Genomic DNA, 13,189 nt, shown 5'->3' on the forward strand with positions numbered 1-13,189 from the left:
AAAGCCAGACATTTCCTGCAGTGTCCTGTGTGTGACTCGTACCTTTCTCCATTTCAAGTGTAGAATCATAGAAATGCGGGGCTGGCAGGGACCTAGAGTGGTCAGCAAGTCCAGCCTCTGCACTGTGGCAGGACCAGGTAAACCTAGACCAGCCCCGCCAGGTGTTTGTCCAACTTGCTTTTAAAAGCTTCCAACAATGGAAACCTATTCCAGAGTTTAACTCCCCTTAGAGTTAGAAAGGTTTTCCTGATGTCTCCCTTGCTGAAGATTAAGCCCATTGCTTGTCCTGCCTTCAGTGGACTTGCAGAACAATCGATCCCCGTCCTTTTTGTAACAGCCATTCATGTATTGGAAGCTGTTCTCAGGTCCCCTTTCAGTCGTCTGTTCTCCAGACTAAACCTGCCCGGGATTTGTAACCTTTCCTCAGGGCAGGTTTTTGGTAGAAGTTTTTGTTGCTCTCCTCTCGACTCTTTCTAGTTTGTCAACATCTTTCCTAAAGTGCAGTGCCCAGGACTAGAGGCAGTTCTCCAGCTGGGACCTCACGAGTACTGAGTAGAGCGGGACAATTAGGTCCTGTGGCTTACATACAGCACTCCTGTTAAAACACCCCAGAATCATATTAGCCTCTTTTGCAAGTCCATTGCCTTGTTGACTCCTATTCAGTTCCTGGTCCACTAGAGCCCCCAGATCCTTTTCAGCAGTCCGACCACCTAGCTAGTCATTCCCCCCATTTGTAGTTTGTGCATTTGATTTTTCCTTCCAAATTGAAGTCCTTGACACTTGTCTCTATTGAATTACATCTTGTTGAATTCAGACCAATTCTCCAATCTGTCAAGGCCATTTTGAATTTTAAACCTGTCCTCCAAAATGCATGCAACCCTCCCAGTGTGGTGTCATCTGCAAATTTTATAATTTAGTTACAATTACATTACATTGTAAACTGCTTTGCAGTCTTCTACTCTGAGATTGTGAAGTGGAGGTGTGAGTGGGCGGAGCTTGGGGTCCTGTGTTTTTCGCCAACGAACAGAGTAATACTCTGATTCTGGCCCCAGTTACTAGAATCTGAAATGCTTTGCCAGAGTTCTCTGAACCATTCATAGGAAGTGCATGGGTGGAATGAACGTGTCGCTCATCAGATACAGTGGCGTCTGCGTCACGAACGCAGTTCGAATGTAGTTGACCTCCACAGCAATAAACTCCCACAAGGGGATCGGCTTTTCTATTCTGTCTAAATTTTGGTTCTTGCCCACCTGGGCACCTTGGAACTAACATGCAACTGAAGGTGAGAAAGATTTGACTAGTAACTCACGTCCTGGGGCCCTGTCTGCAGTGTGGAGTATTTCATAAGGAGTGGGGAAGGGCCTGAGATGAGCTCAGGTCTCTGGCTAGAATTTTTAAATTTACCAAGTGCTGACCTAGGATGTGGTTACTGACTGACTCTCTGACCTCACTTCCTAGCTCTGTGCTTCAGTTTCCACCTTCTGTAAGGTGGGGGTAACCATACTGGCCCTGGTCCCAGAAGCTTGAGGCTTACCTAAGGTGTGCGAAGTACCCTTGAGGTCCTCCGGTGAAAGAAGCTTTATACATAGGAAGTGATTTTTATGAGAGAGCAAAACTTGACATAGTAAAGCTGCGTGAGCGGATAGGGGGATAGCAATCATTTTTTTTCTTGAAAAATCAGAGTAGTTAAAGGTTAAACCACACGTTGCAAAACAAATAACCGTTTTTTGTAACGTGACTCAATAAGTCTGGTTCGGGCAGGTCTGAGCATGGCGGTTTCAGCGAGGGAAAAACTCCACCGGAGCCTCAGACCCCAAGATGGTGCATTCGTGACGCAGGTGCCACCATATCTGATGAGTGACAGTTTCGTTCCACGCAGGCACTTCCTCTGAATGGTTCAGAGAACTCTGGCAAGGCGTTTGAGTCTCGCAAATGGGGCCGGTATCCGACTATTACTCTGGTAGTTGGCTAAAAACCTAGGAATCCCCCCGCCACCCTCGCGCGCACTTCACAATTTCAGAGAAGTCGACTGCAAAGCAGAATACTACTCTAGCTCCAGTCTAAAAGGGAACCCAGGAATCCTGACTTGCAGTCCCTCGCTGTACCCATCAGACCACACTCTTCCCTGTGGTGCATCTCTCCATCGGCGGTAATGGCACGTTCCAGTTCCTTAGCGGTGCCCTGTTTGCGCCCCCTCGTCTCGGGAACGGGCTTCCCTTTCCTGCTGAGCGTTCGGCAAAGGTCAAAGCGTGGCTTAGTGGTTAGAGCAGGAGGCCTGGGAGTCAGGCCTCCCGAGTTCTGTTCCTAGCTCCGCTGCTGACTTGCTGCATAACCTCAGGGCCTTTGGGTTTTTTTCAGCTATGACACGGGGAGGCAGCTTGTCACTAACATGCTTAGTGGGCGTCTGGTCCAAAGTACTGTTAGCTGCCGTGGTGGTACGCTCAGCCCCTCTGCTTCAGAGCACAGGGCTTGTCAGGCGGCGTGTCGAGCGTTGTGATGGTTACCGCTTACCTAGAACTCGTGTAAAAGGCCTTTGAAGGGTTTCAGGGAAGCTCCACGCTCCCTAGAACGTCTTCGTAGGAAAAGGCCTGCTCTTTGCGGAACTGCTCCCTCCTGGGCAGTAGGGGGCCAAAATCATCCTCTGGCGGGACTTAATAAATAGCTTCTGTGGCCACTACACCAGCAGTGCAGGATCTGGGCAGCTTCCAGACTCCTCTGACATCAAACACTTGCGATCTCTTGGCTGAGAGGAACGAGCAGCTAGGGGCCCGTGCCCCACACATATGGGGATAAAAGATTGTGAGCATTGCTGCTAAGAGTGAATGAGTCCCAGAAGGCGTATTACATTCACCTGCAGGATTCACATCCACAAACTCCACCTCTGGCCCATCTTCCCTTCTCCTCCCATGAGCTGCCCCCTTCTCCCTTCCCTTTTCCTTCCATTGAGCGTATTCCTGCCTGCCGAACCCCCCTCCCCAAATGGAGCTCATGTGACGTTTGCCGCCATCCCATGGATTGCTCTGCTTGGGTTTGTATCCCCCTTTGTGCTGCCTGTGTCGATGAAGTTCTTCTGGGCAAGAACCATCCCCTGCTCTGTTTGTACAATGCCTAGCAAAATGCAGCTCCATCCTTGCCTGCTCCCCGGCACCAGGATTCATCATAATACAGCCAATTGTCTTAAAACAATGCAAAAGTGCTTCCCCGTCCTCAGCACAGACTGCAACAGCTGCTCAGGGGTTGGGGTATCTAGGATGGCTGTCACGATTATATCTGCAAATCTGTCTGCCTCTTGAAGTACTCAGCTAAAAGTTCCATACTAATTCATCAGTGCAACCTGCTGTATGCCCGGCTAGTGTGGCCCAAAACGTTCAATGGCTCTGCTGTGTCTGTCGACCCTCATGGAGCAGAACCGAGTGGCCGAACCGGAGATAACCATCAGCCATCAATGGGAAAATTAGCAGAGGTGAGAGTGTTGCCCTGGACCCATCCCTAAGCACTTCTCTTACCAGTGCTTTCGGAGCCCACAGGCTCTCGGCAGCAATCAGTCACCAGTCAAAAACGGCCGACCGTTCTGCAGTGAGCTGCAACAGGCCTGGCGCGGGTGTGCTGAGAGATGTAACGAAGCATTGGGGATTTCCAGCAGGGCTCCAGCAGCATTTTTAAATATTGCCCTGGCTTCCAGGGTCCAATCCTGCAGACCAGCCACACTTATGCAAGAGGGGCAGGACAGTGTGGCTGGCCAGCTGTTAGAGAACAAAGCATGCACCAGTAAAGGACGGGTCAGAGGAGGCTGGTGTCCTGAATCAGCACTCCACAAGCTCAAACCTTCCCCTCCCCTTTCAAAATCCAGGAGCGTCTGATGCCTTGTTGCTGGGTGAAGACTGCTTGGGAGGAGAGAAACCTTCAACAAAAGGAAGTGAGAGCCACTGGAACGTATTCAGTAACATTGTGTTTGGGATGATGTGAAGGAGCCTGGTTAGATCAGGAGCTTGGGGGGCAGGACTCCTGGGTTCTGATCCTGGCTCTGGAAAGGCCGTTCGCCCAATGATTAGAGCCAGGTGAGTGGCCTGGGTTTGAGGTCCTGACTCTTCTTAAATTGCTGCAGTCTTCAGTGAGACATCTTAGCTGTGTTGGACCTGATCTGTAAAGAAGGGATCGAGCTTGCCTGCCTCCTACGAGGACTAGGCCAGGCATACTGGCGTGTTCGTTTATTTTGGAGGAAACATCTCATCAGCTCTTGGTTCAAAACAGCATCATTTTAAATCTGACACGTACGTGAGACACTAACTGATGCATTGGATAAACTTAGTAAAGTTATTTTATAAAAGCTGTTACGGACTAAAATGTAGAGGAGGAGAAACATGTGAAGGGTCCGTTTGGAGTCTGCAAGAAGGGCCTGACCGATTTGGTGCCCAGCGCAGACGTGCTGTGGCATCAAACGCCAAGAGGTGCTTCGATTACTCAGTGACCTTGCACATCAGTATCCACTCCTTGGCAAATCCGCCTGCTCTGTGTCTGTCTGCTTCGGTCCCAGCCATGGTACGCCCTTAACCCATCTGAGTTGCTGCAGCATGTGGCTGGCCCGCACGTAGCTGTGACAGCTTCCGGGTAATATCTGGGTTTCTGTGTAATGTCTGTTTTGATGGCCAGGATCTGTTTTTTCATTTTTTCCAGTCTCCTCCCCCACAGTCGGCAAGCCCTACAAATGCAACTACTGCGGCCGGAGCTACAAGCAGCAGAGCACGCTGGAGGAGCACAAGGAGCGCTGCCACAGCTATCTGCAGAGTCTGAACACTGAACCGCGGCCGCTGGCCGGCCAGCCAGGTCAGTACGTTGTCCAGTAACCGGCGAGTGACTAGCTAGTCCCAGGCACCCGCTGGGACATCTAGTGCTTAGAGCAGGGGAGAGAGTCAGGACTTCTAGCTTCTCTTCCTGGCTGTAGAAGGGCATGTGGCCTAGCGGTTAGAGTAGAAAATGGGGAGTGTGGACTCCGGGGTTCTGTTCCCAGCTCCACCACTGACTCTAGATTAGGAACCATTGGGACACGTCACCTCCCATTTCTTTAATGGGATAATGGCTCTTGGAAGCAGGAGGGCGTAATTAATTGAGGTTTATTTAAATCAAAATGCTCTAGGGACCCTGGGATGGACAGTGCTACGCGTGCACAAATTCTTAATATTGCGGCCCAAGTAAGTGCAAAGTATTCCCTCGTTATGAACATCCCCTTGCCCAGAGCCTGTCATTTGGTGAAGTTGATCGTTTGGAGCATAACCTTACATCCTTTTATAAATAATTCTATTAGGAGAAAACACCTTAAAGCATTTCCCAGTAACAAACAGAACTTTACTGTGCAGAACCATGCTCTAGCCTCCCTTTGCATCAGGGGATGGATCACTCGATGATTACCCTGGTCTGCTCATTCCCTCTGAGGCACCTGGCATTGGCCACTGTTGGAAGACAGGACACTGGGCTAGACAGACCATTGCTCTGACCCAGTGTGGCCCTTCCTGGGCTCTGTTACAGCAGATGCTCAGTAAGCAAAGAATTGAACCTTACAAAGCAGGAGTCTTGCGAACGACTGGAAAATCTCCAAATTGATCCACACCAAACTAACAGCCTCCAGCAGTGTGTAAAGCACCTCCAGCTCCCAGAATGGCCCCTCCGTGGTCAGGAGATCATTCTGCATCCAGACCACGTTGGGCCAAAACAGAATCTGTGCACGTCTTCCTTTGCACACCAGTTCCCCATACGCCAACCTGCCCCACGGGACAGGCCTGGCGTTGTGGGTGTGTCTCTCACACGCTTTTCTGTGCGTCTCCATCAGCTCTGTGGAACTGAAACTTGTGCTCAGCTCGTATGAGCGGGCTAGTTTCAACATCTGCACCTTGGTTCAAAGGAAAAGTCAACCCTAAAGATCATAAAGACCCGCCCTGCTAGCGAAGTCTAACCTGGCTGACGGGCTGTCGAAGGGGGGCAGCCAGCTTATGGTGAAGCTTTCTTTTTGCAGATCTCCAGGACCTGCTCCGTGGCTCTCCCCAGCCAGGGCAGGGTAATCCCCTGGAGAGAGGGCAGATCTGATGCTGCACTGAATGTTAGCTACAAGGCCAGTTTGTCTGAGATTCTATCAGCCTCTTTGTAGTTCCAATTTTCTGTACCATCGTTATTGTTCCTAGGCTGCCAGAGACATAGGTGGTACTTCACAGCTACAGGAAGGGCAGGGCTCTGCTGAGGCCTTTACAATCCAAATTAAACACAACACCAAGGGTCAGTCGGATGCCACATTGGGACCCGGCACTCTGGGGAGGCCAGGCAGGGAAGGCAAGTTGAGGAGCAGCACATGCCCTTTCTTCCCCAACAGCCTGCAGCCACCCGTGCTGTCGGAGCACTGTCCACGTACACTCGGGGGGCAGTAGCAGGGCTCCGGCTCTTTGCCCAGAAAGCCCTGCTTGGGAGTGGGTCTCCCTGCGGGGCAAGGGGGGAGTTGTAGAACCAAGTGCCATGCCAGTCCGGTGAGGGCGTAGTCAGTAAGTAACGCTTTAACTGGCTCATCTCAGCCCCCGAGTAGCAAAGGTGAGAGAGACAGATTGCCGGCAGGGGTGGAGACGCCTCTCCTGCCACAAAGCCCTTCTCTAGCGCCGTTGCTGGGCAGAGAGTCCCTTCCCCAGAGCGGTTACGGGGCCGCACAGCCGTGGCCAGGCGGGGCAGGCTGCTCAGGCAAAGGAGCGTGTGGTGGGTGGCTGGTGGTGCTGTCAGAGGACTGATCCGTGAAAGAAGTGGGTAAGCGTTTGGCTTGCAGACTGAGCCAGAGGCAGTGGATAAAAAGAGAGGTGTGACCATGTGCCCCACTCTTCAGCTGCCCTGCCTTCAGCTTGGGGAGTGGAAGCGACCTCCCCGGTCCTGTTCACCCCTCCCGCATCGGGTATTGGCTGAGTGGGTTTCCTTTGTCTTGGCAGGCGATGAGATGCGAGACCTGGAGATGGTGCCGGATTCTCTGCTTCACCCCTCGTCCGATCGGCCGACGTTTATCGACCGGCTGGCGAACAGCCTCACCAAACGGAAACGCTCCACACCTCAGAAATTTGTGGGTAAGGGGCTCCCCTTTGCTTCCCGGGAAGAGCAGAGGGAGAGGTGAGGGTGGGTTGGCAGCAGTTCCTTGGCCCTACGTGTAGGAACTGACCGCTTCTACGGGGCCCCCTCTGAATGAGCTTACGGCCCTGTACATACAAATGCCACTGACCTTACCCAGCGCCTTTCATCCTGCAGGCCCCCAAAGTCCTGTACAGACAGGGATCCTTCCACCCCCCTCCCCCCGAAATGCAGCCCCCTCGGGGGTGGGGCAACATGGCACCTGTTCTGCACTGGGACCACAGCGGTGTTCAGAAGGGGGCAGCGTAGAACCATTCCTCCATTCGAAACTGCCGGGGGCGTTTGGGAGGAGGGGGTGCAATTCCAAGGGCTGACCAGGGACCTTCACTGGGAAGCCTGTGCCCCCCAGCAGCACTGGACCACGCTGAGACGCTGCAGTCAGCGTGTGTGCACAACAGGGCCCTGATCATACTGTAAAAGCGGAGAGCACCCCCTGCTGAGCCACCCTTCCCTCCACACACCGCTCCCCCTGGCCCCATCCTGGGGCAGGAGGGTTGGTACTGATCCAGAGGGAGGAGTACTAGTCACTGCCAAGGCCCAGGCCCGCGTGAGTTGCAGTGTGAAGGGATCACAGGTTGAGCCATGCAGAGCGGAGCTCGTCTCTAGACGAAGACCCTCTGCAGAGTGTGTGGGGCTTGCCCTGGGTTCTGACCCCTTGCTCCTTGCCCCCAGGGGAGAAGCAGATGCGGTTCAACCTCTCCGACCTCCCCTTCGATGTGAACTCCAGCTTCGAGAAGGATGTGGAGCTGGTGGCCGCCCACCACCCCATCGACCCCAGTTACGGCAGCTCGCTGTCGTTTGTTGGGGCCGAGCACCTCCGCCCCCTCCGCCTCCCCTCCACAAACTGCATCTCGGAGATCACACCTGTAATCAGCTCCGTCTACACCCAGATCCAGCCCATCCCGGGCCGGCTGGAAATCCCGGGGAGCCGAGAAGCTGCTGAAGGCCACGAGGACATTCCTGAGGGGGCGCAGATTGTGTACCGGGGGCGCGACCAGGGCGTGTCACCCAGCAACGGCTGCCAGGATTCCACAGACACTGAGAGCAACCACGAAGAGAGGACCTCGCAGCTGCCGGTGGGGAACTGCACCAGCAGTCGGCAGAGCCCAGCCTATGCCAAAGAGGACCCCAAGCTGCAGGAGGGCACCCCTGCTGCCCGAGCAACACCCAGCTCAGCCAAAGACATCCTGCGTGTGGTGAACGAGGAGGGGGAGCAGGTGAAAGCCTTCAAGTGCGAGCACTGCCGGATCCTCTTCCTGGACCACGTGATGTTCACCATCCACATGGGCTGCCATGGCTTCAGAGACCCTTTCGAGTGCAACATCTGTGGCTACCACAGCCAGGATCGGTACGAATTCTCCTCCCATATAGTGCGGGGGGAGCACAAAGTGTAGGCTAACTCAATCCTGCCCCTTCGCCCTGATCTCCCCATGACTCCTCCCCCTGGCTCTAGCTCCGCCCCCTCCCATTGGGCATGGACCTGTTTTTCTTTTATACTCCTTTGCACTGACTTTGGCTACAAAATATTTAAAAAAAAAATCACGAGGGGAGCTCTTAACGATTTGCCTTTTTATAAACGGAGTTATTTAAATATTGTTAACGGATTTTTTACATTCTTTGTGCTTTTCCTGGTTCTCCCTTAGTTATTTATTAAGCTTTTTATTTCTTTATAACTCTCTCCCTAAAGCTCTTTGAATTTTTGTCAGAGACTTGATCTACTTCTCTCTCTGCCGGGAGGAGCACATAAACCTCAAGCACACGTCGACGTAACACGCACACGCGTGCACACGCGTCTTACGGTTTAAGCCTCTCGCCCCCGCCCCTTCCTTCTAACTCTTTTCAGTTTCAGTCCTGGCCACCGTCGGGCGACGAGAATCTCAGAGTCAGTGCTAAAGTCAAGAGAACTCCCCTGGCCAGGAAAGCCACGAGCGAGCCACAGGGGTCCGTAGGGTGACCGTGCCCCAAGCTTTAATGGGTGATATCTCTGTGGCATGAAACTGCCTGGAACGCAGAATAGTGCCCTCTGTCCCCAAGGCGGCTGTTCGACAGCTTCGTGGTGAAGTCTCCTGTAGGCAGCCATCACAGTGCCACCTGTTTGAAGGAAGGTGGAGCTGAGCAGGACGTTTGCCAGGGCTGCGACGCTCGTGGCTTTTAAGTACAAACTCGGTCTCAGATCAGAGGTAGGAGGGTAAAGACTTGGACGGTCTGGGTGGGATCCAGCTGTGCCTGTGATGAGATGAAAGTACGTTAGCCGGGAGGATAGCAAGCGTCTTTGAGTGGCGGCTTTGTTCTCCCCTGCTGGGATCTACTGGCGTGGTCAGCCCACTCCGCTCCCAGAGAGCTGAGGAGAAACTGGCTGAATTACTTCTTCCTTGTCACACCTGTGTCTTGAATAGCCTTGTAAGTGTGAGTACGAAACAGGTATAGGCCTCCGTCCTGGATTGGGCACCTGTCACTGACCCCCGCTCCCCCAAAGCACTTTGCTTCCTTTAGCAAGCATAGCAATGACCCCTCCGTCTGCTGAGCACTGGAGACCTGGACCTGATCCCAGGAGGACTTTGGTGGTGTCACCTAGTGAACTGTTGTCAGGGTCAGGCAGGGGACAGTATCCAGGGAAGGAAGGTCGGTCGCTAAACGGGTCAGCCCCTAGGAACCCTAATCCCGTCGCTTCATTCTGTGCTGCATGGTTGAAGTTTCTTCCTTTTCAGCAGCTTTCCCCAGGGGTCACTGTTGGGCACTTTGCCATCTGATTCCGTAGCTTCCCCGGGAGTGCGTATCTGGCTCTTATTTGCACAGAGGAATTGGGTCAGTTGCATAGGCCCTAAAGAGCTGCACTTTCAATGTGAAAGCTTGTTGTTGAGTTGGTTTGGGGTCGTTTGGTCCCACAAATAGTTGTGACGCTGCGTGGCACAGCAGAGGGATGTGGAAATTACGTCTCTAGCACGTCTGCGTAAGCAGAGTGTGTCTTTAGAGTGATGTTAAGTGTGTGTGTGTGGGGGGGGGGATTTGCTGCATCAGAGAAGTGGCTTCTGTTGAGAGTTGCGTCTGCTCCAGCAGGCTGCTAACTACTGGTACGTGCTCAAGCCTCCTGAGCGAGGGAATTGTCCAGGATCTTGCTCAGGTACTGTAGGGAAACATCCAAGAAATGGGGAAAGGTGACTGCTAGCTTCTGGGACGTGCAAAACCAGCAGGGGATGTGGGTTCTGCTGTCGCTTCCCAGAGTAAGAGGATGAGCAGGAAATCATGGCAGTGTAAGGCCCCAAAATAATGAGGGGGAGGTCCCCAGAATCCTAGAACTAGCTGTGATCCCCGTGAGAGGGATTTGAAAACAGTCCGTTCAGTCCGCGGACAAAGAGCGGGAGGGATGCAATGATGGGCAGTTGGTAGCCAATGGCCGGGCTTTCACCTGCTCCAGAGAGGAGGCAGAGAAACATGCAGCACCCACGATTATTTTATTTTTATAGAGAAAAAAACCTCCACCTCCCCTGCAACTGGGATCCTGATGGTACTTGCACTTCGAAGGGGCGTGAGAGTTACACCAGGCCACAGTGCACAAAAGGGGTAGGAGACTGTGCATTCCCCTTCCCTGCCATAAATTGGTCAGTAGGCCACAGTGTCGATTAACCCCACTGCTCTGTCTTGGATAACGCTGCCCATCGGAAACAGATGAGTCGCGGGGTGGGGGAGGACCCCAGAGCCTGACTGTGTTCCAGTGGCCATAACTTAGGGGCGTGAGAGGAGGGAACCCTGCTTTATACCAAGGCCCACGATGCATAAAAATAATCACTCAACAGCAGCCCAACAAACTGCTCCCTTGAGGTTTAAACCAAAGGCTTGTTCTTTTTCTACTAAAACAAACAGAACCACCTCACAAGTTGCAACACTCGTTGCTCTTTATTTTCTTCTTCTTGCTTTTCTGTTGACGGTGTTTGTGTATCCAGATGTGAAACGAAATCGCAGAGCCGTTTTTCTTTGCAGAAGCCCGTTGACGGCACAGACCGGCTTGGGCAGAAGGGCATGTCATGTCTGATGCGATGTTTCAAATTCATTCGAGGAGGTTAGGAAAGTTCCCTAGAAGACATTCTCCACACACCCCCTTTCCAGTTTATAAATATAACCGTTGTGGTGCAAACTCACTTATTCCTTTCTGGTCTCTTCTCCAGAGCCAGTGGTGGTGGCTCAGAAAGCATTTTGTACTAGTTTCTACCAAAGCATATTGAGCCCTGGCAGACCACAAGAAAACAGACCATAAAATCCTAGCATTCTGATTACCATCTTCCAGCTGAAGTGCGAAATAAAGCCTGATTGTATCAGTCATTCTGGAGCATGACCAAAGTTAGATTGAGACTAAAATTTTGCCTAAAATTGAGCACTGACCTCCACATTTGGACTGGGATTTTTCAAAAGGCACCCAACTCTCATTGACTTTCATTGGGAATTGGGCACTTCATTTCCTCAAGCATCTGTGAAAACCCCAATCCTTAAGCTTCTAAAATAAGTGGTCTGACTATTTTTGTATTTCTTTTATTTGGAATTGGAGAGCACCCACAGCTGCTGTTGAAGACCAAGAGATCTGTAGGTGCTAGCACCTTTGAGCATAAAGCTACTTATTCAGGGGCGGACGTGTAGATTTAGGAGCCTGATGTCATCCTTGTTTGAACATGTTGACCTCATACTTTATACCTCTCAAGAGGTGGGATTCCTGAGCTGCCGATGGGGGTTTTAAACTCTAGTGGTTCTTGGGCTAGCATCTGCTTTGAACAGAACTGAAGTGAGAAGCAAGATGTTAATCAGAATGACATGATTCCGTTACTTCAGAGCATTCAGTTCAAGGCCTAGTGATTTGAGAGAGCCAACCTTTTCAAAGTCACTGCCTTAGCAGTTCTTTTTCAGCACTGGTCCAATCCTCAAAATACCAGGATCTGGAGTTCAATCCCTTTTCATAAATATGCTCAGAAATAATTTCTCTTGCCATATGATCTGACTGCAGAAATCTCCATCTAGGTACGACATGAATACGAAAACCAGGCAGGCCCCTTGCGGCAATTTACACAGGGCTGTGCTATGCCTTTAAGACTTTCTGGATGTTAGGGATAGCACTTGTTAAATTGGCAAGGAACTGCTGGTTTTCCACAAGGTAGCAATAAAAGGCAAAATGGATTGATTGTGTGCAATTTTTGAGAAGTGTTCTCCAACGGAGCCCCAAACTGTCGGTTCTCATGCGGAAACGATGCACTTTCCCTGCTGCTTGTCTGCAGCTGAGCTGGCAGAGAGAGAAGGAAACAAACATCATGTAAAGCGGTCTTCTCTGAGCAAAACTGGAAACGAAGCGGAGAGCGAGACGTGGGTCTCCTTTTCTGACTGTCATTTGGTAAACTCCGTCATGGAAAGCCAGTGCCCGGGTTGGCTGCCGTTTGGGGGATTTTTAAAGCACGGTTGTGGTCTGAAAAGCAGACTTGTAAAGGTGACATTATTGCTACTGTGTGTGCTCTCTCCGATTCACTTTGAAAAATCCACCTTTTGACTTGCAAAGGCAACTTCTGTGCCACCAACCATCTCCCACTCAGTCTGAAAAACCGGCTGGCTTAGTTCTACCTCCAGCCTCTAAAGTCCACAGGTGGACCAGCGCTGCTGACCGTTGATGCACACGGCAGGACATAATCACCCTTCGGGTGCTCAGTTGGCTCCTGCAGGGCTCACAGAAGTAAAAACTCCTTTGCCCAGATCAGATCTGCTCAGCTTCCCTGACAGCCAAGGAGCTAAATGAAAATGTCCGTTTTATAGTCACTTTCGGACCACAACCGCTGCACTGTCCTATTGTTGATTTAGTACGAAATTCAGTTAAGCTCAACCTGACTGTTATCCCCAGTAGACTGTGAATAAGTATGAAGAGCCCCACAACCGCGGCCCCCATGCCTCCCATTCCCCTCTTCAAAAGGTAAAACCAACACAATATTGAGGGGGGGGTGTTTTTTAAACAAAGGGAAAGGGAAGTTCTGAACTTTATAAACACCTTTTTTCCGCATCTTTTTTCTTTTACCTG

General features: G+C 51.7%; 1 protein-coding gene across 13 annotated transcripts in view; it reads left to right on the forward strand.

The window, feature by feature from the left end:
• IKZF4 (IKAROS family zinc finger 4) overlaps positions 1-12,123 on the forward strand; it is a 74,202-nt gene extending 62,079 nt beyond the window's left edge. For 12 of the 13 annotated variants that reach the window (XM_073319413.2, XM_073319412.2, XM_073319419.2 and 9 more), the window contains 3 exons: positions 4,675-4,824; positions 6,954-7,085; positions 7,819-12,123. In XM_073319413.2, coding sequence (XP_073175514.2) covers positions 4,675-4,824; positions 6,954-7,085; positions 7,819-8,540 — 1,004 coding nt within the window. In that variant the 3' untranslated portion in view covers positions 8,541-12,123. The remainder of the gene's footprint in view (positions 1-4,674; positions 4,825-6,953; positions 7,086-7,818) is intronic. The other variant, XM_073319416.2, reaches the window with a different exon arrangement.
• Positions 12,124-13,189: the final 1,066 nt, after the last annotated feature.

The sequence above is a fragment of the Lepidochelys kempii genome, chromosome 20, assembly GCF_965140285.1.
Source record: "Lepidochelys kempii isolate rLepKem1 chromosome 20, rLepKem1.hap1, whole genome shotgun sequence".
NCBI classification, from domain to species: domain Eukaryota; kingdom Metazoa; phylum Chordata; order Testudines; family Cheloniidae; genus Lepidochelys; species Lepidochelys kempii.